We start from the raw sequence: 26726 nt of genomic DNA, 5'->3' as shown, positions 1-26726 counted from the left end.
AGGTTTATTATAATAAGGAACCACGACAGACTCAGCTACCCAGATTTACTAAAACGGAAGACAGACATTTTACCTTTCAAAGTGAATTTTCACTTATTTTTTGTGAATAAGGTGAAACAAAGGGTTTCAATTTTACATGCACATGACTGAGTATTCTTTGAAACGAAAATGTTTACTTTGTTTCACATTTACCAAGATCAGTGCAAATTCACTTTCAAAAGCAAACATGCTCCACTACATTAGTAAATGAACTATGATTCAACGGAAATACATTTACCAAGCCAATGGTGCGATTTCTACCGCACTTTCCACTTTAGCCTCATGTTCACATCTCTTGTGTGCGTTTCCGACCCACAGAGAAATGCGCTGCACTTTAGCAGTCTCACAGGCTTTTCATTATTGCAAGTTCAAAAGATTTTGCTAGAAAATGACGTTGCAATACTTTGTCACACCATATTTGTGCAGCGGTTTTACAATCATTTTTTTTTTTTTATATAAAAAAAAAAAAAAAAAAAAACAGTAGAGTTACTCAATGTAAAAAAAAAATTGGGCTAAATTGATACCCAACATGTCGCACTTCAAAGTTGTGTGGAATGGCGACAAACTTTTACCCTTAAAAATCTCCATAGGCGACGTGTAAAAAATTCTGCAGGTTGCACGTTTTGAGTTACAGAGGAGGTCTAGAGCTAGAATTATTGTTCTCGCTCTACCAATCCCTCACATGTGTGGTTTGAACACTGTTTTTATATGTGTTCGCTACTCACATATGCATTCGCTTCTGCATGCAAGCTCGGTGGAATGCAGCGCGTTTAATTTTTGTATTTGATCATTTTCTTTTCCCCATTTTTACACTGTTCTTTAAAAAAAAAAAAAATGTGCACGTGGTGGTATGGGGGTTGGATTCGGGGGTTATGAACCCTTGCTGGCACAGCTTGATCCCAATGGGGGTGCCGGGTGTAAAGGGTTTTACCCTGGTCCACCCTGATCTCTCCATGTCTGGTTTTGCCTCTACGGCACCCAGAGACCCTACATACTCTCCCGAATTTATCTGGGTCAAGCTCTGGGTTCAGACACATGCCTAAGACCCCATTCACATCTAGGCGTTTTTACGCCTGTAGCGCTACGCCTCTGCCGCCAGAGGGCTGGAAATACATGTCCCTCTATGGAGATGGTTCACATCTCCACGCCGAACGCCGGACGCCTGTCGCCTGCGGCGTGAAAAAAGGTCCCGGACCTTTTTTTCAGGCGTCTTCGAGCGTTCGGCTAGGAGATGGCAATTATCTCCATAGAGGGGGTCATCTTGGGGCACATCTAGGCGGACAATACCCGCGTTTTGTCGCCGCAAATCGCGGTACAAAACGCCGCTATTTTTACCGCGATTTGCGGCGACAAAACGCCGCGATTTCGTCCGTCTAGATGTGAATGCAGCCTTATGGTTATGCAATGTGCCTATCGTTTCCCCAATATTTAACGTGCCGAGTTAGGATTCGCTCCTTCCGAGTTACTCCTATATTAGAACACAAAACTCTGTTATCGGTATACTGATGTCCAATTTCTAAATGTAGGTTATATCTACTGAAAAGAAAAAATTGAGAAGTTAAGCCACTTTTATTCCTATTACAAGGAATGTAAACATCCCTTGTAATAGAAAAAAAAAAAAAAGCATGATATGACCTCTTAAAGATGAGATCTGGGGTGAAAAAGACCTCAGATCTCATATTTACACTAAAATGCAATAAAAAAAGAAATTAAATGTCATTTGAAAAAAAAAAAAAAAGAAGAAGTTAATAAATGTCCCTTTAGGGCCTCGTACACACCACCGGATCTATCCGCTGGGATTTATCCGCAGATCAGTTCCAGCGGATAGATCCGGTGGTGTGTACGGCCCAGCGGATATTTTTCCGGCCAATGGATTTCCAGCAGATAAAAATTTCTTAGCATGCTAAGAAATCTATCCGCTGGAATCCTGTCCAGCGGATTGATGCGGTGGTCTGTACAGACTCACCGGATCAATCCGTCCGATCCCCTCCCTCGCATGCGTCGTAATGATTCGACGTATGCGTGGAAGTCTTTACCTTCCAGCGTCGCGCACATCGCCGCGGCAACGGCGCGACACGTCACCGCGGATGGATTCCGCGCGGATTTCGATCTGATGGTTAGTACAACCATCAGATCAAAACCCACCAGAGGATTTATCCGCGGGAACGGTCCGGAGCCATTTTGAGGTCACTTCCGCTCTGCAATGATATGGAGACAGGTGTGGGCCATCTTCCCCCTCACTCGTCTCCATACCCAACAAGGGACAGAACACGATCGCCTCTGCTGGCGGCACCGGTAAAAGGCGGAGGGCACCGGAGAGTGGCCCTCTCCTGCCGCCGATAAAAAGTGATCTCGCTGCAAATCCACCGCAGAGACCACTTTTATCTTGAAGCGGCCATCCACTCTTGAAGAGGATACCAGGGTTATGGTAGCTAGCTGCTGCCATAACAGTATTCCTCTTCAAAGTACCGACGTAAAAACGACGGTGGGCGGTCCAGAGGTGGTTAAAGGGGTTATAAAGTCTAACGTTTTTTACCTTTAAAAGGTTTAGGTATCAGCACTGACCCCTCTGCCCCCCTTTACTTACCCGAGACCTCAATCGATCCAGCGCCGTGCACATCTGCAGCTCTTCTCTACCCTCACTTCCGGGTCAGGCTGGCTTTGCTGGGGCACGGGGAGCCAGTGACGAGGAAGCGGGGGCATGATTCCATTGTACGGAGTAGGTAAGTAAAGATACGTTTGTTTTTTATTTACCTTTACAACCCCTTTAATAGCATCCTAACTCATTGGCACCCGCAGTGCGTTTTCGCGTGTCAAACTGCACAACGTCTCACAAATGTAAAAAGCTCCTGACTTTTTTCCCTCTGCATTTTTCGCAGGAAAGGCAGCTCATTGAAATGAATGGGCTGGCAAATACACAGGCACAGATCTGAACTAAGCCCAACTTAAAAGATGATCCCACACAAAATAGCACCCTTGGACAACTTCAAGTTTAAAGTGTTTACATATTCTTCAAACTGCACTGAGGTCCTGTGCCTCTCCTCCTCCAGCTGCTAGTAACTTCCAGGTCCCATATTATAGTAGTAAAGCCACACACCACTGGCACAGAAAAACCCTATTCTGTCTGCAGTGACTGAGACACTACCTACATCCTTCCATTGAAGCATTTCAATGCCTACTGTGGATCTACGATTACACCCCAGTAGCTGGCGAAATGCATTTGTGGGAGGACAGCAGAGGTGTACCATTTCTGGCACTGCAGACAATACAAAGGGGGGTAATTTACTAGCTTATATTTCTTACTTCACTTGAAATTGCACTGGAAGTGCACTTTGAAGTGCAGTCGCTGTAGATCCGAGGGGGGACACGCAAGGAAATTAAAAAACAGCATTTTAGCTTGCACATAATTGGATAATAAAATCAGCAGAGCTTCCCCTCATTTCAGATCTACCCCTCAGATTTGCAGCGAATGCACTTCCAAGTGCACTTTGTACTTGTTGTTTGCACTTGTAGTGCAAAGTGGATTTGCCTTTGGTAAATAACCCCCAAAGTGTTCATATGCAAGGGATCCGCAGTGTGCGACTTTACTACTTTCGAAAGTAATCTTTAACCACTTGCTGTCCAGGGCAACTTCTTTACATTTTTCACAAATTAAAACCTGCATTTTTGGATAGAAAAGTTACATAGAACGCCCCCAAGCATTATATATTTTTTAAAACAGACGCCCTAGAGAATAAAATAGTGGCCGCTGCAATTATTAATGCCACATTTGCAAAGTTGTTTCTCAAACAGATTTTCAGGGGGAAAAAAACACTGCCCTGTATTGGCTATTTGTCTCTATTTATCACAGAAGCATGAAACATGCAAAAACGAAACTGAATGTACATTATATGATTGATTTTTTTTATCTGTTTTTAAAAGGAATTAGTTAACTATTATGTCTCTCTATACCCTGTAAACAGTCACTTCAGCAAAAAAAAAAAAAAATGTTGCTGCCTATAAGCTGTTGCAGGCAATGAATTCAATGGAATCCAGTGACATAACTGAAACACAGCCCTGTACCTTAGTGCTATTACTATCCTATGCACCAGACAGACAATCTCATCAGGTAAAGAATGAGCACTTCCTCAATGCCGAGGTTTGACTGCACTTCCCTCCTTGTATAAATTACTGTGACAGTCCATTATAGTAGTTAGGCATGTGAGGGAGCGTGGCATGGCTTAGGAGGTAGCCACAAAAGATTATTATATATATTTTTTTAAAGTCAGCAGCTACAAATACTGCAGCTGCTGACTTTTAAATATATGGACACTTGTCTGTACAGGGAGCCCATAATGTCAGCACCCAGCTAATTTATGGATCGGCTTTTGTGTGCTGCCACTACCATTCATCGTAATGGGAAACCGGCAGTGAAGCCCATCGGCTTCACAGCCGGTTCCCTACCGCACATGCGCTGAGCTTTCCAACTGGCCTGGTTGCAGAGAAAGGAGGCCGAACTTTGGAGGGACAGTGCCGAGGCGCAGTCTCCCAGAAGTGGGGGGGTACCCGTACCTCATTCCCCCTCCCCCTGAAAAATGCCAAATGTGGCACCAGAGGGGGTTTGAAGCAGATAAGTGGAAGTTCCACTTTTGGGTGGAACTGCACATTAAGCTGGCCATAGGCAGTTGAAATTTCAGCCGGGAACCGGTCGAGAGTCAAACCATGTATGGGCAGGTTGAATGTACCCAAGTTGATGCGTCACTGTATTCTCCCCCCTGCCAGGAAAATACAATGGCCCAGTGGGAGGGATTCCCTTGTCAACACTGTTAATGGGGGCATCAACCTGTGGTTGAAGGAAAGAAATGCGCTCTGTCTATTGCCGGCCTTAGCCTGTGAACTGAACAATAAAAGGAAAAAATAAAAAAATCTAACATCTCATCCTATTAAAGAGCACAGTGGGCATTGCCAAACAGCTACTGCGACCAATTACATTTGAAGGATATTAGGTGGCAAGGTGATGGCAGGGCCACCCACTGCTTTAATTCCAAACAGTTCAGATACTGGATAAAATGTGATCAATGTATGGCCAGCTTTACTGTCCAGACTGGACTTTTGCATGAACATAATGGCCAGCACTCGGGGTAACAGAGGAAGGTCTGTTCAGGCTTCGCGGGGGTGTACACTGCTGTCGCTTACCTCCCTATGCATGCTCACTCACTGCCTGGCTCCTTCAGACTTCAAGTGAAGCCGGAATAAAGCTAGAGCTCTTCATCTGCACTTTTTCTAGGTCAGCCATCCATTTAGAAACCATAAAAAAAAATAAAAAAAAAACACACACAACAACAACAACACACACACAAACACAATCAGGCAACTAGCATTTTCAAAAAGGTAGAGCTGGCAAAAGCAGGTTACATTTTTATCAGCAAGTTCTGGACAAAATAAAAAAAATAGACATATGACGCAGTGCGTTTTTGTGATTAACCTCTAAAACTTGTATTGCATGTTGATCCTGCCAATAGTTCCCTAATTTTTCCACACTTCCTGTAGCATGGTGACAACACACATTCTGCAGTGAAATCAAAGTGTTCATCTAAAACTACAAGTTTAGGTAAGAGAGGAAAAGCACTTCTACTTACCAGATCCTTCAACCCCCCCAGTAGATGGCGCTCTCCCACGCTCTGGCGTTGGGCTGTCCTCTCATCACATACAATGCAGGACATTCTTTTGTTTGTCAGGCCCTTAAACTGCGGGAGCATGGGGGGGGCGCAGCAGGGCCTGGTCTAGCGGCGCAGAAGTGTGGGTATGTAGATCTTTTCCAAGTCCCTAAACCTAATGGAGCAATTAGCATTTTGCAATGCAGGAACAACACCATTTTAAGGGATACTTTAAGTTTCCTGAAGTTGTGTTTTGAGCAGTAATAAACATCCGGTTTTTGTTCCAGGACCTTGCACCCACCCTTACATACACATCAAACTCACTTCCATTCACTAATATGTGCTGTCTGCATGTAGCTTGCCACAAGTACAAAAACCACACACAAATGAGCTTTTTTCACTATATGGAGCTGGCCACCTGTGCCCATGAGCACTTTAAAAAAAAATGGATTTGCTAAATGTATCAATAAAACGTGTTACTGAGGGTAGAGACAGGCTCCAAAAATAATGCTGCATTAATGATATTAACAAACATTTTATTTTGCCAATAGTTCCACTAGATTCTGTGACTGGCTCAAATTCAAACTATTTTATTGCAACAATATTTTTATTTGTAAGAAGGCATACAGGAAAAATAAATAAAAGGAAAGAGAACAGACGCAGCACGTACAAAACGAGAATGTGTCCTAAACAATGGAGCTTTTAACTTTAAAAACGCAGCACATACCAAGAAAGGTTCACAGACAGGGCCTGGCGTAAGGAAATTCCTGTTCCCCCATTCAGAGATTTCACAACTGATATTAGAATAAGTGCTTGTTTTCAACAAATCATTAAACATTTCGGTATGGTTTAATCCCTAAAACTTGCCATTTTGCAAGGCTCAATAAGCGGTTTAGAGTAAAAAGATGTGACTTTACCACACCCCATACAAAGCAATGTAGCTGTAAAATCACATGCATGTCATCCGAGCAGTCACATTCCTCATTCTCATGCATGATCAGTTACATCTCTTATAATAGTACAAATTGTGTCATGCATATAATCATTTTAGGAAGTTATATTACAGAGCCAAAAGAAGCTCCTGGCATAAGTCAGTCCTTACAGTGTAGGTTTAGTTAAATAATAAGCACAAGTGACATTACCATATATACTCGAATATAAGCATACAAGTATAATTTTTTTGTGCTGAAAATGCCCCCCTTGGCTCATACTCGAGTCACCTTTTTGCGCCCGATTTCCCAGACTTTGGGGACCCGGTACCGACCTGGATGCCAAACTTGGCACACATATAGACACACTCTTCTAGAAGTGTGCAAAGTTTGTTGTCTGGGGGACCCACGGTCAGGGAGCACCGATTTTTCAAAGTTGGGTACCCCTTCCATAGACTCCCATGTTAAATGGTAATTTCTCCAGCATCTTTGGGGACCCGGTATCGGTCCCCTGGACCCGAAACTTGGCACACATGTAGCCCCAGTTCTCCTCTACAAGCGTGCAAGTTTGCTGTCTGGAAGACCTACAGCCAGGGAGCACCGATTTTTCAAACCGGGCACCCCTTCTATATACTCCCATGTTAAACGTAAGTCTAGTCATGGGCACAGTGAGGCATGCAGATGGACACCCTAGGCTTATACTCGAGTCAATACGTTTTCCCATTTTTTTGTGGTAAAATAAGGTGCCTCGGCTTATATTCGGGTCGGCTTATATGCAAGTCTATACGGTACTTACAACCAGTGAAAAGTGACACTTTGTTACCGTCTCCTCGTTTCCTTCCTCTTGGATGCCCCATCAAGAGTGCCCAACTATGCCCACCCTTTATACACAGCTCCTTCATTCAAAAGAAGCCATACTACAGATGGATGATTGAGAGGTCCACCTCCTCCTTTCATAGATGGTTTCATTCGTAGTATGGCTATGATAGGAACTATGCTGGACAGGCATAGTTGGGCACTACTTTTAGCAAACCTACAAGAAAAACCTATGGCATGGTTTACTGCCACCAATGCCAGGGCAAGTCTGCCCCCCCCACTGAAGTTTGAAGGCAGTGAACTGGCCCTTTATTTTGAAAGCTTGGAGACCCCTAGTATAGAGTATGAGAGGGTTATAACCATTGGTTCCACTGAAAACTAGAAGTACATCTGTTGCAGTGCCAGATGGAACATGTAGTTCATTCTTTCATAGATCTTGCACAGCCTCACCCAGCCATGCAGCTTTCAAAAAGGGACAGCTGACACAGGGGGAGGGGAACCACTACACATTGTTAGAGTGCCATTTTGGGGAAGATGTGCCATGTTGCACTAAATATAGACAGACAGAACAAAGTGCAAAAGGTGGAGTTAGCCTTTAATTTCTCCAATTGTACTGATCACCAATATCATTGAGAATGAAAGGGAGGGCAAATCCACAATTTTGAAGTTGCTACCAGGACTAGATGGGAAATCATCCAATGGAGAAACTTGTTTCCAAGAAAACTGTCCAAGAAGGGATTCCCCTCACATTGGAATTGTATCCTCTCACTTACTGTTGTGTCTGCAGAACAGGAAGTGAGAGGAAATCTCCCTAATAAGACAGATGGCAAAAAAAAAAAAAAAAAACACGCAATTTTAACTCTCTCCTTCTATCCAAAATTAAACAAGTTTTAGCATGCTATACTTTAAAATCTGATTAAACTACACAGCAGAGAGCATCCCTCTAAAAGGCAGTAGGGTTGAGGAAACATCTGTTGCCATCAGTGGTATACAGCCAACAGCGCACCTGTGTTTTGCTCCCCGACTCTGAACCTGAAAGACGTGGTCCACAGAAAAAAAAAATTAAAAAAAAGACAGCGTTTATATTCACGTATTTTAAATATCTTTACGTAGCCAGCTAGTATATGAATAAGTCTGTATTCAATACACTATATGCCTGTTTTGTTAGGATTTATGACGCTACAAAAATGATTAACTCCGAGGCTGGATTCCCAATGTAAGTTGTACACCTATTTTGAGGGGCATCTAAATTTATAATGGGTCCCCAAATGCATGCCAACGCAGTAATCACCACACCTGGCTAACGCACAATGGATAGATATCAACACGCATGCATTATGGTATGCCATAATATAGGTTTAGCTACGTTGGCAGGTTAAAGCTTGTTAAAGTAAAAGCATCAGTCACCACCCCATGCATACAATTAAGATGGTATTGTGATAAGTACATTTTATTGGCTATAGATACTTTTTTTGTACTGTTGGTGTATTGCAGTACAGTGGCTCTGATCTTCTCCTGTTACACTTTCAGTATTGTCAGTCTTGATGTGCCAACCTGCCACTGCAGCTTCCTCTCCCTCTCCTCTTCATTGCGGGCCGCATCAGCATTATGATTGCCCTCAAAAGGGCCGGTTGTATCTAAGATTAGATGTCCAGCGCATTCCCCTCCCCTTTACATTAGATGTCAAGAGCCACCCCACCACCAGAAGTTGAGTCCAGGGCCGATCCTAGGGTCACAGGCGCAGAAATATTTTGGGCCCCCCTACGTGGGCGTGGTCATCTTACCAACTCCTCTCCTTTGCAAATGTTTCTATGGCAACGACTCAAACACAGAGATGCTCCCCTAAGGAGTCTTTGTTACCCTGGAATCCTCCCATGATATCTTAACTATAAACAAAACGAGATGGTCAGAGACTGCAGACATAGTACAGGAGATGGTCAGAGACTGCAGACATAGTACAGGAGATGGTCAGAGACTGCAGACATGATACAAGATATGGTGGGAGACTGCCCGATCAGTGCCCATCAATGCAGCCTGATGGGGGGGGGGGGGTCAGCTGTGTCAGGGTCTCTCACCTTAATGATGGCAGCTCAGCAGGTCCTTGCATGGCCTCTGGGGGGAGGGGGGGCTAATGCTCCTGGTCCTGGGGTAAAGTTGTTGCAAACCAGCGTCTAGCCCCACAACCTGAGCCAGTCACGTGCATCACGACTCTCTGGTGTGCTCTGCCTGGCCCCAAGACTCCGGGAGTTTCCTCTGCGCTGCTTTCAGTTCTCCACCCCCTCTCATTCTGCACAACTCCCCCTAGTCTGTTCAATCCCTCTTACCCCCTAGTCTGCACAAGCCCACCTCCCCCAGTCTGCACAACCCCCCCCTCACCCCCAGTCTGCACATTACCCCCCAGTCTGCACAATTACCCCCCCCCCTTCTCCCAGTCTGCACAATTACCCCCCCCCCCCCCCAAGAAAGGAGAGAGTAGAGACAAAGCAAAACAAATTCAGGGGAGAGAGGGGGTTGTGCAGATAACTCGCATACAAGCTTCCCCCTCAGGTTAGTCTCCACAGCAATGCAGTTCCCCGTCTTCTGAAAGGACAGGTAAAGTCAAAGCCAGGAATGGGAAGCTGCAGCACTCCCAGGAGTTTTAGAGGAAATAAAGATTAGAACTGCTGTTTACAGTGCAAAAAAAGGCAGCTATAATATAGAAATGGGAGTAGATTTACATAACATCTTGGTGTGACCCTGTCACCACCATGGGGTGGTGACAGGGTCTCTTTAAAAGTCAAAAGGGAATTAAAGCGCAGTTCCAAGCAACAAGCACCAACGCACAAAGAACGGTGAAATAGGCTGTAAAATACACATATGTACATATAAAACTAGGTATCTGGAATAACCAGCATTTCCAAATACTGAGGCTGGGTTCTCACTAAATGCAGATGCGGCTCACAGCAAGGGTTCGGTGCGTCCCCCTTCTCCATTTTAGGGATGAATCAGGCTCACATTTTTGCCTGAATTCAGACCTGAAACAGAGCCAAAGACACACAGGCCTCTGTGCAATCCACCCCGGAGATGTGTGAACCAGCTCCATTGAGAGCCAGTCCACTCTCCTTTCATGTGAATTGGATGCAGAGAAAACCACATCCAATTCGCATAAGTGTGAACCCAGCCTGGAAGAGCATATTGCATGTAGAGATTTTCCAACCTTACCCACACCAGCTCCAAGCACATAAAACAGGGAACTTATCACTACATTGACACTGCTCTCCTACTGGTAACAGAGCGATGCTCCTGAGGAACCAGATGAAATTTATTCTGTGGCCCCATCTGCCCGACAACTTTTGACTGAAAAGATCCAAGTAGCCGGGTAAAATATTGTCATCCAAATCAGACACAGGCACTCTTCTGGTATTCAGAACACAAGAGCCATAGCAGGAGATTTGTCCACCTGCGCTGTTCAGCATGGATGATGGAATCGGTGCGTGTATTGTCAGTCTTAGGGCCCATACTCAAGATCAGAAAATTGTACAAAAAAAAAAAAAAACGCTTTTGAAGTGATCGTACAATAATCTGATCATTCGTACACAGCCTTCTCCCAAAATTATCCAAAAACATGTATCTTGTATGATACCAGATCATACAATCACAAGGGGGGGGGGGATCTGGCTGCAGACTAAACATTGTGGACGACAATGGCTGTCATACAGTGCTGTGAAAAAGTATTTGCCCCTTCCTAAAAAAGCTGTCCAAACCTGCCTGGCCCTGATCTTCAGACGTTAGTGGAGTTTAACCCCTTCCCACTCGTGCTATAGCCAAAAGACTACTACACCTAAATTGCCGAGAGAACGTCCATGTCCGTCCTCCCATGCTCGAGTGGCCTGCGGAGTGTGTGTGGCTCCCTCTGAGATTAGCGAGTCAAGGCAACTCGGCTAATCACAGATTGTAGTAAGGGGCCGATCCCAACCCCTTACCGGGTGATCAACTGTCAGGCAATTACATGATGTAAACAAAGCTGGCAAACAGCTATTTTTTCTCCTCACGCTTTCAGTCAACGGCTACTGTCAGAGGGACATCGGTCCCTCACACCGAGAGCCATGCCGCCTCATCTGTGCCACCTACCAGTGCTACCTATCAATGCCCACCTATCAATGCCCAGCACTGCTGCCGAACAGTGTTGCCTACCAATGCCCATCAAAAGGAGAAAAAAAAGTTACCAGTTTCCAAAATGTTATAACAAACTATGAATGCCACCAAAAGAATGCTCTATTTGTATGAAAAGAAAAAAATTATAAAAATGTAATTTCGGTAGTGTTGCATGACATCGCAATTATTCAAAGTGCCACAGCATTGAAAGCTGAAAATTGGCCTGGGCAGGAAGGGGGTTTAAGTGCCCAGTAGGCATGTGGTTAAAGAGGAGCTTCAGTATGCTATGTAAAAATAATCAGCAGCTACAAAAAAAAAAAAAAAAACTGTAGCTGCTGACTTTTCATAAACAGCCACCTGTCCTACAATCCAGCACTGTGCTCACCCAAGTTGTGTTCACACCCTCTCGGCCATCCCCGGCACCAACATTTTAACAGTGGGCACCTGCTTGTGACAGCTTGTGGCTGTGAGCCGTGCTGCATGTTGTGAATGGTCCTGCCATGTGCGTCAGAAGACTGCAAGGAAGGAAGAACTTCTGTTTACCTAGGAGTGAGAGTGGAAATGGGAACCTGTCAAAATTGGGTACCGCTCCCTCCCCAAAATCTCCCCTTTAAAAACAGGAGGGGGGGGGGGGGACTTAAAGCGGAACTTCCCCTTTTAGGTAGTTTGTTTGGACCAGGCCGGACCAAATTACTACCTTCAATAACAGTTGCAGTGGCTGGGAGCACTGTGTAAACTGCATGTAGCCTCAGCTACAGTATACAGTGCTGCAGTTTGCCAGTGGGCTGGGAACTGCCCTCCTAGGACAAAATCAAGTCCGGCTCAGCAGCTTTCAGGTCGTTCACAGAGAACTTTCTTTTCTATAAGTCAATACAAATCTTCCTCGGATTGAGTTGCAGATCATGATGTCATCCATCCACCGCTGTGCTCAGTCAGAGAAAGCCTTTTATTCATTTACAGGCAGTCCACGACTTACGAACGCAATAAGGACTGTAGGTTTGTTCGTAAGTAAGTGAAATCTGTTCGTAAGTCGGAACACTGCTCGTAAGTGTAACTTCCGCCTGTGCAGGGATGCGAGATGTTCCGGCATCCACCTGTGCAGGAATGCGGCATGTTCCGGGCACTTCTGGCCATGCAGTACATAAAGTACTGCAGTGTGGAATGTGGCAAGATAGCTGATCGGAGGTATCCAGGACCATCGGGGAGCACAAGCAGCTGGCATTGAGGCCCGTTCGCAAGTCGGGGACTCCCTGTATAGAATGCAAAATTCCGCAACTCGATTTTGTTTTGGGAGTGGACAGGAATTTCACACAGCACAGCCTCTGAAACGGTTGGTGAAAGAAGTAGTTAATTTGGCCCAGCTTGATCACCGGAAATTATTTAATCCTCGCTAAAATAAATCTGTAAAAAAAAAAAAAAAAAAAAATTGCCCCATGAAGGGCAATCACTTTCGGTGCTTTTACCTTCTTTGCATTCTAAACCATGAACAGATCCCATACATACACTGACTATACCCCAAAGTCAGTAATTATATGCTGCTAGACCACACTATTCTCCACCCCAAGGATCCTATAGAGCAGTGGTCATCAACCCTGTCCTCAGGGCCCACCAACAGTCTGGTTTTATGCATTACCTTGGGGAGATTCAGACTAGAATACTGCAATCCCTGAGCAGCAAATAACACCTGTAAATATTTCAGTTATCTTGGAAACCTGGCCTGTTGGTGGGCCCTGAGCACAGGGTTAATGACCACTGCTATAGAGCACATGTGTCAAACACAAGGCCCGTGGGCAGAATCCAGCCCTCCAGGCCATTTCAGGTAGCTCTTGCACTTCTCCTGCAGCAGCCCTCTTGTCTTAGAGGACAAAACTGCTCCGCCAGATCCTGCACTTCTCTTTGCAGTCCTGGGGAGGCTAGTCTCTGCCCCCACCACAGCAATAAAGAAGTACAGAACTCCTCCTACAGATCCTGTGCCTCTCCGTGCATCCGCTTGTCTCAGCATTCAGACTCCAGCCCTCCTCTGGTCCTCCAGATTTTCTGCTTCCCAACTCCACCCCAGCAGCACATGGTAGGGGAGGGGGGTTGGTGGTCACCCACTCCCGTTTCTAAATTGGAGCTATTGGGGAGGAGAAAATAGGTACCCGTTTCCACTTCTGCTCCGAACTCTTAGGTGACCAGAAGTGGAAGTTCCCCCCTCCTCGCAGTCTTTTGGGACAACCGACAGGTCCCAGAAGACTGTATGACCATTCACAACACGCAGCGCAGCTCGCACATGGACAGTGGACACCCAGCGTTTTAGCTGCAAGTGATCACAGCCGGGTGCCCACAGTTAAGATATCGGTTGTAACGGTCACCACCGTTTACGACCTTCCATCAACTACGACAGCTTATCGACACTCCAACCAACAGGACCCGATCCATCCCATTTCCCAGAATAAGACGAGACACAGCTCTGTGCTTTCTGGTTTCAAAATGAAAACCACTTTAAAGGAGTTCTCTGACCTAAAACTTTTAACCCCCGCTGTGCCCGGGCTGTAAAACTATACAAAATAAACTGTCACTTACCTGCCTACGATCCCCCGTTGTTCCGATATCGCCGTCCCGTTCTCCGGTCCCGGTATCTTCCGCTTCCTGTGTGTCGGTGACTCATAGTGCGCTCAGCCTATCAGCGGCCGCGACGGGACATTGCTGCGGCCGCTGATAGGCTGAGCGCACTATGAGTCACCGACACACAGGAAGCGGAAGGGGCGCGGGACCGGAGAACGGGACGGCGATATCAGAACAACGGGGGATCGTAGGCAGGTAAGTGACAGTTTATTTTGTATAGTTTTACAGCCCGGGCACAGCGGGGGTTAAAAGTTTTAGGTCAGAGAACTCCTTTAATGGTTTCTTCTCAGCTTTTTATGCAGTTACAAGCAGGTGACCGTAATCAAAGGGACAATGAAATCTCCACCCCCCTTCACACCATGGGGCTTCAATCACATACTTTTATCAATAGAATTCACACAAAATACCATCACACAATGAGTTCCCTTCAATCCACATCTTTAGACAGACAGCCTGTCTCCGACAGACAGGTAGTCACACCTGGGCATCAATAGGCTTTAAACCGTGTTATCACACAATGGAAAGGTCTAGGAGCAGACCTGAATTAACACCTTTCAAAAGAATGTGTCCCCACATTGAATAAGCCAACAACTTGTGATATCTCAAGATATCCTGCAAACATGAATTATTATTAATGTCCCATCTCATGTAATAAATGAATTATGATTCACTTGCCACCCCATCTCCTGGCTCAATCTGTGCCCAACAGTCACTCCTGTTACACCGGTGATAGCCAAAAGGATGTGAACACGGCTTGGGTGAGCACATCGCTGGATTGTAGGACAAGTGAGTGGCTGTGGGTGACACTGGACTTCGGATGATGGTGCGGGGGGAGGGAATGGGGTGGCTCTTGACATCTAATGTAGAGGGGAGTGGGGTACTCTGGATATCTAGTCTTACAGATACAACTGACACTTTAAGGGCAACCATAACGCTGATGCGGCCCATGATGAAATTGAGTTGGACACCCCTGGTATAGAGTATGGTGGAGTCTCTCAGAAAACGATAGTGTTCAGACAAGGGATGCTTTTTTAAAACATGGTGGTCAATACTGCAAGGATAAAGACCCATAGAGCCTCAATTAATATTTACTCAAAAAAAAAAAAAAAAAAAAAAAAAAAAAAAAAAAATTGTAGTCTTCACCTCAAGAGTAGCAAATATATGTAGTATGGAGAATACTTTCTCAGAAAAGCGTAGCTCAATAATAAAGACCTATAGGCCATGGCAGAAAACTCTCCCAGAACATTGCAGCCTTCACCTCAAGCACTACCACTCGCAGAACACCACCCATTCAAGTGAATAGGGCGCACTGCAGCTGCCTCCTTTTTGGGGGTGTACACCTACCACAGCGGCAATGCTTTGGTTCGCAGCAGGAATTGTATCTCCCTGTCACATTCAGCATTTATAAAATAAAAGCAGTATTGGGGAGATTAAAAACGCCCTTATACAGCAAGACAGGAACACATCTTTAAAGTTATGTACCATGGAGCAAAGTGGCGAATACAGGGGTGAATTCAGTGTACACTGGGCCCCAAGGCATTTTCAGTTCATAGACCCACACTGATAGAACTTGACCACAAATAAGGGTCAGTGGGGACAAGCAATTGTGTTTAGATTCTGACAAAGCCTTTGTGCAGTATTTCGAAGGCAGCGTTCAAACTGGATCTTCTGCAGCATCACATTTATTGTAACTTAGTCATACGACGGTGGCGGAGAACATGGCAATGATACTTCTATGCACAGGAAGTGTCTTATATTGTTTGATAAATTTAACATTGAAGGAAAGCCTACACAATAACTTGCCCGTTAAATGTCGCTTCCCCATTTCTCTGACCATCCCTGCATACGTTTTTAATACATTGCTTTCTAAATACTCAAGGTTTTCTATGGGGTCATGTGACTACAAGCCTCCAGCTCATCCCGCTCTCTGTAGCTGGAAGGCATGAACTGTGTCCCTCCTGACAACAGATGAGATCTATGGACGCTGGTAGGAGGAGATCTCAGCTATATCGGCGTTTTTGGCTCCGACTACCCCGAGCTTTGCATAGAAAACCTTCAAAATATACAAGTATTCAGAAAGTGATTTTAGAGCCCTTTCACGCAGATTGTCTCCTCAGGAAGGAAACCATGAACACATCCCCTGCTAAATCAGAGCAGAATGGAACGCATGACATTTTTATGACATGCGCCCATTCAGGCATTATTCGCATTTGGGTCAGCACACTCCTGTGGCAGTGCCGACCAATAATCAATTGCCACTGCATGATGGATACTCACTCCAGGGCTGTGTATTGTGACGTACCGCATACAGACCGCTACACCGGCGGCATGGGACATCAGGACAGCCAAGTGAAGCAGGGTGGTCAGGATATTTATAGTTAGTTCACCATTTTATTTACGAAGACGTAAATTGACTGGTATAATTTCACTTTAACAACTTGCCTACTGGGCACTTTCACCACCTTCCTAACCACTGCAATTTTCAAAATGTTCTTAGTAGGTTTTCCTCTTTCACTGATGAGGCTGAACTAATGGGGCACCAATGAGGTGGCACTGGTGGGGCTGCACTGATCAGCGCCCCGATTATCAGCGTAGAAGTCCCGTGTGCATTTGTAAGTTATCAGCTCTCCTCACGCTTGAGCTGTCAGGACTGCCAATAAACCGTAAATACTGTTTACACCAGTGGTTCCCACCTCCTGTCCTCGGGATCCACTAACAGGCCAGGTTTGCAAGATAACTGAAATACATCACAGTTGATATAATTTGCTGCTCAGCGATTGTAGTATTCTACTCTCTCCAAGGTAATACTTAAAATCTGGCCTGTTAGTGGACAGGAGTTGAGAACCACTGGCTTACACTGTGTGTGTCCAATCACAGCTGGTCATATAGTAAAGAGTCGCTGTGATTGGTACTTTACCCCAATCTGTGATCAGTTGTGTCAGACGTACACACTTTAACCACCTCCCGTCAAAAGATGCAGACGGGAAGTGGTTAAAGTGCTGTCTCAGTAAGACAGATGGAGGAGGGGCTTGTTTCACACGAGCCTTAGCTTGTATAAGACAGTGTGAACCGCAAGCTTGTGTAATCAGCAAGTTTTATGGACACTTAACCATTTGCCTGGGCACTTTCACCCCCTTCCTGCCCAGGCCAATATGCAGCATTTAGCGCAGTCATAACTCACACTAGAAAATGTTGAATGAAAGCTGCATACAACAGGTGCGGGCACCATTAATTGTTAACAGCACTCCAAACGCATTTCCGCAGCATGCTGGTGTGGCACGATTTGCACTACTTTTTCCCCCCCGTGTTCCCATACCTTTGGCAGCCCACTGAAACAAACGAGCTGTCAAAAACCAGAACGCAAGGAAATTAGCAGGTTTCTGGCCTTTTAGGGACTATCCAGGCCAGGCGCAAAAGGACTGTTATTGATGGCACAACGATTAGGTCAGATTGCAACGTATAAAGGTGACCCTTAAACTCTTGACGCCGGTCCATCGCATATATTCGGCCGCTTGGCAGGTGGGCCTTAACGCTGAGTGGCCCTGTGTAAACCACTTACCATGCTGAGAAAGCGTGCTCCCAGCAAGGTAGCCAGCGGGGATAAGTAAGCTCCCGATGCAGACTTGCGATTGGTAGCTTTCCGATCATGAGACCTGCCTCCGCCTTTTAGAACTCTTAAAGGGCTAGGAGGCAGTCGATGAAAAAAGGGTTAAAGTGGTTCTAAAGCCTAAACATTCACCTTAAAGCTCAATTCTGGGGGGAAAATAAAAAGGTTTCCAAGCAGTGGGGCTGTGGCCGCAGTTCACAGATTAACTGCTTGTATTGTCCAGGGGAGAGGAGAAAGTTGTATGCACTAATCCATGATCTAGCAGTGGACTGTTCCTGACATCCTCACGTAGGGCCGAAACAAATCGATTATGAAATTAATCGATTACCATTTTCATAATCGATTAATCGGCCAGTAACATAATGGGGTTAAAAAATAAAAATAAAAAAATTAGCCCTTTATAGTACAAAAAGAGCAAATCGCTACTGTAAATATTACTTTCACTGTCACACAGTAAAACATGAACCCCTTACAGTAGCGATTATTTGCCCTTTTTGTACGTTTGTTTTTTTAACCCCATTATGTTACTAAACATCTCAGGCCTGGGTTCACACCTCTGTTTTCTGTTTTTTGCAGAAACGCACTACAGTTCATTTACATGTTTTCCTATGGGAAACGTTCACATGCATGATTTTTTCAGCTGCTGTGTATTTGAAAAGGGCAAGTACTTTTTTTTTTTAAAAAGCAAAACGGTGCTTTTTTGTTTTTTTTTGTTCAATATACTTCAATGGAGAAGCTACAGAAAGCCTAGGTTCACACTGCTGCGAATTCATTTCGCGGCTGCGATTTTGGCCGCAATTTAATGTAAATCGCGGCCCGAAATCGCAAAAAGTAGTACAGGAACTACTTTTTGAAATCGCAGATGCGGCGTCGCACTGATTAAGACATTGCCGACAATTGCCGCCGACATGTCAAATCGCATCTCAAATCGTTCCAAATCGTACCCAGTGTGAACCAGGGCAAAAGCATGTAATGCATTTTTGTGGCAATTTGTGTTTTTTAATCTACCCAACAAATTGGTCCAAACAAAATGTAAAAAATGCAAATCGCCGCAAAATTATTTTTTCTAAAAGGTTATTAACCGATTAATCGAAACAATAAATCGGCCAACTAATCGATTATGAAAATAATCGTTAGTTGCAGCCCTATCCTCATGTCCACAGCAGGTCTGTGGGTGAGATGACCTCAGAAACAGTCAGCCGCACATGACTGCCAAGACTGGGGGGGGGGTGGTGACCGTACCTGTCTGTAGCGACGCTCTCCCGTCACCCCACTCTCACAGACTTGTCAGAGTAGCAGGAGCCAATGCCAGTCAAATCCTGTGGTGAGGGGGCTGGGCCTTACTGTTTGTGTCAATGGATGCAAGCAGTGCAACTCAGAATCAAGCGATCAGGTGTGCCAACTTAGGAGGCGTCTTCCTATGGTGGCACACCAAGAAGGAGGGGGAGCCAAGAATTCTGGAGGGAGAACCCAGAAGGGGCTGCTCTGGGCAATTCCACTACACAGAGCAGGCAAGGATGAACTTGTTTGTTATTTTGAAAAAATAAAAATGCGTTTACAGTCACTAAGTGCCCCTTCACACGGGGAGGATCAGTAATGATCCGCCTCCGTGTGTCCGTAAGCACAGCGGGGATCGCTCCGTATATCCCCGCTGAGCCGGCGACTGTCTTTTCTCCGCTCTCCCCTATTTTGGGGGGGGGAGGATGAACACGGACCGTGTGTCTGTGTTCATACGATCAAATCCGCAGACGGAAGAAAAAAAATAAGACATTCTTCCGTCTGCAAAATCTGATCTTTGCGGAGGCGGGTGATTACGGGTGTCAGTGGATGTTTATCCGCTGACACCCGCAATCACATAGGGACCAATGCATGTCCCTTTTTCATCCGCAAACGGATGGATGAAAATGCGGACACACGGTCCGCACGTCTGAAAGGGCCCATAGGTTGTTGCACACTTTACAATCTGATTGTACAATCTACTTTAGATCCAACAAAGTAATGCCCGATTGAAAAGTATTATACAAGATTTCTATAGCAAATTTATTTTAGAGCGCAACGCTATTCCTTTATTATATTGTCTCTGTGCATATCTCACAGCAGAGTTTGCAGCCGTTTAGGTATTATTAGTACACGGCGCAGTTCTTTCTTCCTTTATAAGATTTATATAGCGCCAACAGTTTGCACAGCGCTTTACAACATGAGGAAAGACAGTACAGCAGGGATGTCAAACTGGTGGCCCTCCAGCTATCGCAATACTACAAGTCCCATCATGGCCTCTGCCTGTGGGAGTCATGCTTGTAACTGTCAGCCTCGCAATGCCTCATGGGACTTGTAGTGCCTCAACAGCTGGGAGGGGCCACCAGTTATGACACCTGTGCAGCACAGACATAATTCAAGACAGGAGGAATCGGAGGGGGTCGGTGCTCCTTAGAACTTACAACCTAGAAGATATGAATAAAATGCTCAGTTGTGGTAACTCGAAGGAGATTGTAGAACAGGGGTGCCAAACTCAATTGCATTGTGGGCCACATCAGTATTATGATTGCCTTCAAAAGGGCCGGTTGTATCTGTAAGATTAGATGTCCAGCGCATCCCCTCCCCTTACATCAGATGCCAAGAGACACCCCACCATCAGAAGTTAAGTCCCCCACTCTCCCTTACATCACAGTGCACCCCCCTTTCCTTATGCTGCTGCTGGGAAGAAGCTGGATGCATTGCTTGAAAGTAAGGGTCTGAAGGAGGACCAGAGGAGGGCTGGAGCTCTCCTGCAGCTGCAGGAGAGGTGCGAGGGCCACATGAAATGGCCTGGAGGGCGGCATTCGGCCCACGGGCCTTGTGTTTGACACAGGTTGGTGTCAGTAGAGCAGAGACTGGTGTTAAAAAAAATATATATATATATTACTATTATTACAAAAAAAAAAACAAAAAAAAAAAAAAAAAAGCAAAAGAAAATTCTTACAAAAATGTTATATATACACACACACACACACACACACACATATATAATGTATATATAACATTTTTGTAAGAATTTTCTTTTTTTGACACCAACCTCTATTTTTTACAATACATTTTTAAATATATATACACTATAGGTGTGCAGCCTCTTGCATTAGGGTATGAGATATTAACAAAAAAATATATATATATATATATATATATATATATATATATATATATATATATATATATATATATATATTTTTTTTATTTTTTGTTCCTTTTACAAAATTTATTTTTTATTAATATTTTTTGTTAATATCTCATACCGTAATGCAAGAGGCTGCACACCTATAGTGTATGGCAGGTGTACAGAGCTGAAACCATGAAGCACCATATGATTAGATGTCCTTATCTCGGCCACTTACCTGCGATGTCCCATAGCTGCAGCCTGACCAGAGTCTTGCCGTCCCAGTTGATGACTTTCAGGGCGAAGTCCACTCCTATGGTGGCCCTGTAGTGCTGGGAGAAGAGTTGATGGACATAACGTTTGATGATGCTGGTCTTCCCCACCCCCAGCTCCCCGATCACTAACACCTTGAACAGGTACTCCCTGCGCTCAGGGACCCCGGCAGACGCTCCCAGCTCCCCGCTGCCCGCCTCCCCCGCCATGAGCTCTCAGCTATGTGTATAGAGGAAGGCTCAGCGCTGTGCACACTGTCTACTGCCCGCTACACCGCACCATGGACACTCCTCCGCTCTATACATCAATAACATGCCCACTATTATGGTAACAAAAAAGTTCCTCAACACTTTCTCTCAAACCTTGTTCCCTCTACATGCCCCTCCCAGCCAGTCACATAACCAACCACCTGACGCGGGTCACATGACAGGAAGCGGGGAGGAGGTGGGCGGAGTCTTCTCTGCTATTACTCTCTCTGCATCCCTGCTTCCCTGTAGACGTGCTGAATTCATGTTTGTGCCTCTGGCAAAGATTACATGTCCTTTATTCTCATCAAAACCCACATGTACTGCACCTCTGGGAAAGCTGCTGCCTTGGTTGGCTTCCAGGAACTATATTAGCTGTACATGCCAATCATAGCTGTCCCTAGTGTGTGCTGCAATGTAAATAAACACTCAGGGCAGCCAACAGGAATTATGGGGCCCCTTACACAGCTTCAGGCATGGGCCCTCCTGGAGCAGAATTGAGAAACGGGGGGGGGCCTTTGCAAAAAAAAGAAGAAATAGAGAAAAATATATATAAAAAAGGGGGACCTCTGGGCCCTTTAATAAACAGAAAAAAAAGGAAATAAAAAATATAATTTTTTTTTAAAGGGGGGGGGGGGTTGCCATCTGGGGCCCTGGGGACCTCTGGGTCCTTTAATAAAAAATAAAAATAATATATATATATATATATATATATATATATATATATATATATATATATATATATATAATTACAAATGACAAAAAAGGGGGGTTTCCATCCGGGACCTCTGGGCCCTTTAATAAAAAAAAATATATATATAAACAAAAATAAACATTTATAAAAAAAAAAGAAAAAGGGGGGGGGGGTTTGCCACATGGGGACCTCTGAGGCCTTTAATAAAAACATATATATATATATATATATATATATATATATATATATAACATTTTATAAAAAAAAGGGGGGTTGCCATCCGGGGCCCTGGGGACCTCTGGGCCCTTTATTATTATTAATATAATCATTATAAATATATATATATATATATATATATATATATATATATATATATATAAAAAATATATAAAACATAAATAAAAAAAAGGGGGGGTTGTCATCTGGGGCCCAGTGGGCCTCCGGGCACATGGGAACCTCCGGACCCCTAAAAAAAAAGGGGGGTTGCCATCCAGGCCCCTGGGGACCTCCGGGCCCCTTACAGGTGTACTGCCTGTACCTCCCTGATGGCGGCCCTGTAAACACTCACACTCTTTCAATTTGTGTCTGTAGGAGAATTTAGGTTCATTACTAGGGTTGCCTCCTGTCCGGCATTCACCTGGACAGTTTGGATTTTAAATCATGTGTCCGGGTTTCATTCCACCTGAAACCGGACATTATATTCAGACAGGAATGTAGCTCAGAGCAGTGCCTGATAGGAGGGTGAGGGGGCACTATGCACGCCATATTACCATTCTTTTTGGAGCGCCAGGTCTTTTACAATCCTATAGTGTATGCTAAAAAAATATTTTTTTGCTGTGCGCCGCTAAAGTGTTTGGGTTTGGCTTGAAGAAAAAGTGGCAACCTTATTCACTACAGGTGTGACCAATCAGGGGCGCGTTCCCAGGCGTTGCATGCAGGGCAGCCCATTTATTTCCTAGTCCTTGGCTCACGGCTATGTGTGTCGGGAACACACAAAATCAAGCGATTTCCTGAAACGCACAGCAGACAAGCGGCGGTGCAATTCCTTGTTTATTGCATCCACACACATAGGCCGTATGTGCGTTTTCATGCGGGCCGATCTGCATGGTGCATTGGCAGTTTGGTGCTGCGCGTTTTTGAAAAAGAGGCAGGGGGTTCTTTTCTGTGTTTCTCGTGTGTATTGCAGCCTATTTAGGCCTGGTTCACACCGATGCATTTTTTAATGCGTTTTTAGTTTTGCAGAAACACACTACAGTCCATTTAACATGGTTTCCTATGGATGTAGTTCACATCTGTGCATTTTATGGGATTTTCTAATGGACTTTACTGGATCAAAAGCGTGTATTGAAAAACGCAAAATGCAAACTGCAACCTGCATAGGTGTGAATCAGGCCTGAAGCCCCTATCATGCTGGTTTGTCATGCGACTTAACAGTTCCAAATTGCATGACAAGTCACATCCTATTGTCAGCAATGGAACCGTTCAAATTGTTACAACTTTTGTTGCAGAGGCCGTGAAAAAGTTGTAGTGAAATCGGCAATGCAAACCGCACTAATGTGCGGCTTTGAAATCGCACTGAAGTAGCGAGATTTCAAAGCCGCACCGGTGTGAACCGGGGCTAAAAAGAATAGGATCCCCAACACACAACGCACGGGAACGCGGCCACACCTGGCTAAACCTATTTTTTTTTTTTTTTTTTTTAAGTGCTCTAATCTGAAGTGCATGGTGCTGCGGTACCACAGAGTTTGACATGCACAAAAACACACGCATTTGCAAATGTGTGGGAGTCCCATCAACAATTAACAGGCTAAAGGCAGTGCACTTCTGTGCGTGCTGGGAAAGCATGTGATTTTGTGTTCCTAATACGCATAGATGGGAACCTAGTGTTAGGGACTTTTCTCATGCATGGGCTGACTTACATGGTGTAACGGAACGTCCCACACTCCGCTTGAGTGTTTCCGTCATATACCGCTTCCTATCAGTCTGGATATAGATATGAGATATTCCAGCTGCTCTCAACACACAAAGAGACAAGACTTGTTTGTGTGCTAAACATGGAGGGCCGGATTAAGAAAAGAGATACGCCGGCGTATCTCGTGATACACCGTCATATCTCTGAGTCCGGCCGTCGTATCTATGCGCCTGATTCATAGAATCAGTAACGCATAGATATCCCTAAGATCCGACAGGTGTAAGTGACTTACACTGTCGGATCTTAGGCTGCAATCTCACGCTGGCCGCTAGGTGGCGCTTCCGTTTGTATACGCAAGGAATATGCAAATGAGGAGTTACGCCGATTCAGAAACGAACGACCGCCCGGCGCTTTTTTTTTACGTCGTTTGCGTTCGGCTTTTTACGGCATATAGTTACCCCTGCTATATGAGGCGTAGCTAATGTTAAGTATGGCCGTCGTTCCCGCGCCGAGTTTTGAAATTTTACGTCGTTTGCGTAAGTCGTTCGCGAATACGGCTGGACGTCATTTACGTTCACGACGAAAGCATGACGAGTTGCCAACGTCATTTGAAGCATGCGCACTGGGATTCAGTGGCAGCCGGCGCGTGCGCAGTTCATTCGGCGCGGGGACGCGCATCATTTAAATGATACACGCCCCCTACCCGCCGAATTTGAATTTCGCCGGGTGGATTTACGCTATGCCGCCGCAACTTTACAGGCAAGTGCTTTGTGAATAAAGCACTTGCCTGAAAAACTTGCGGCGGCGTAACGTAAATGATCCGCTCACCTATCTGAATCTAGCCGGGAGTGTTTAATAGAACCAAGAATACAACCTTATATACAGTTTAAAGAGGAGGTAACCAGAACATCAATTAAAATGAGCTAATTAACTAATCATTTACCCAGACTAGGCGACTCAGATACGACCTTTCAGAGTAGACGTCACATCTCCTCGCTCACCTGTTATACAATATACATTATCGTAAGTGTAAACACAGGACATCTTCACACAATAGCAGGGTCAATTAGCACAGAGAACAGAGGTGATGGCATTAGCATCTAACAGTAAGTGTCGCAACAGTATGAATGAGTCACTCTTAGGCCTCGTACAGACGACCCAACATGTCCGATGAAAACGGTCTGCGGACCGTTTTCATCGGACATGTCCGCTGGGATCATTTGGTCTGATGGCTGTACACACCATCAGACCAAATTCGGCGTGGACAGAATACGCGGTGACGACGCGGCGACATGATGGCGCCGATTACGTGCGCGAACCCAGAAGTTCAATGCTTCCACGCATGCGTCGAATCACTTTGACGCGATGTGCAGGTTCTCGGGCCAGCGAACATGTCCGATGAGTCGTACTGACCATCGGACATGTCCGGCGGACAGGCTTCCAGCGGACATGTTTCTTAGCATGCTAAGAAACAGTTGTCCGCTGGAAACCTGTCCGGTTGGCCGGAAAATTGTCCGGTCGGCCCTACACAAGACCGAACATGTCTGCTGAAACTGGTCCGACGGACCAGTTTCAGCGGACATGTTCGGTCGTGTGTACGAGGCCTAACAATTAACCCACTGAGTTCAGAATCAACAAACAGTAAATAGTTATTTACAGATATCCTGGAATATATTGTGGATCATAATTACATAATAATCCCATCTCAGGTAGTCCAAGATATCATTCCCCAGTCATCCTATGCCCCTAGTGGACATAGGATGATTTTAGACATAAGAGGGTCCGGTGATGTCCCTGGTGAGTCTGTCACACATGGAATGCACAGAAATGAGCCTGCGCTTGGTCGCAACTGTAGGTAAATCAAACCCCTAAGGCTTCATTTAGACGTGCGGTTGGGGTTGGCAAAAAATGCACGGTTGAGTCATGTTTTACCACTCCCCTTAAGCTGCAATGAGCAACGGATGGGGGTGTATACGAGTCATGGGCTGGATGCTTCACAAAGTTTACCTGACATTTAGCAATCATTAGGAAGCCTACCAAACACTACACGTTCAAGTAAGTAGAAGAAGTGCTGCAAACGCCCCAAAAACCGCAGACACAAAGCACACTGTTGCGGCGCATTTGTCAGCAAAAATGGGGTTAAAACAGGCATTGAGGAGGCATCATATCACTTCTTCACAGGCTGTCAGTAGCCTCTAGAAGAGTGTGATCCTAGCACACAAATGATCCAAAAATCGGACGCAAAATACCGCTTTCAAAGCGATCGTACGATAATCGGATCATTAGTACAGAGCTTTGGAGAGCCAATCGCGAAAGCTCATCCAATATTATCTGATCAGACAAATATGAAGCTTTTTCTCATACGATACCAGAACGTACGATTTTTGTATAATCAGTACGGTTGTTGTCCGAAAACACTACAACACATGACATCACTTCCAATTTTTTATTCTGTCGTACGAGAATTTTTGGCGATTAAGTAACCTCTCCATTTTCGATATGCGACTAGCATGCAAAAAAATTAAAAATAAAACGGACAATCTGTCATCCGATTTTCAGCACATGTGTACGGGCATAAGGGAACCAAAATATATATTCCTCTGACAACCACAGATTGAAACACTGTATCAATGTTTGTTAACATTTTAGTTGACGTGATTGTAGCCGTATTAGTGCAATTGTAACAGAGAAAATCGAATACTGT

General features: G+C 45.0%; 1 protein-coding gene across 2 annotated transcripts in view; it reads right to left on the bottom strand.

Moving 5' to 3' along the window:
* RAB32 (RAB32, member RAS oncogene family) overlaps positions 1-26726 on the bottom strand; it is a 99166-nt gene that overhangs the window by 20207 nt on the left and 52233 nt on the right. Inside the window, exon 1 of one of the 2 annotated variants that reach the window (XM_040350872.1) lies at positions 21137-21598. The exons of the other annotated variant lie outside the window; for it this stretch is intronic. Within the exon in view, the coding sequence (XP_040206806.1) occupies positions 21137-21380 (244 nt within the window). The 5' untranslated portion in view covers positions 21381-21598. Of the gene's footprint in view, positions 1-21136; positions 21599-26726 lie in introns of those variants that run through there. 2 annotated transcript variants of the gene reach the window in all.

This window comes from Rana temporaria, chromosome 4 (genome assembly GCF_905171775.1).
Source record: "Rana temporaria chromosome 4, aRanTem1.1, whole genome shotgun sequence".
NCBI classification, from domain to species: Eukaryota; Metazoa; Chordata; class Amphibia; order Anura; family Ranidae; genus Rana; species Rana temporaria.
This window is presented reverse-complemented; position numbering and strand designations above follow the sequence as displayed.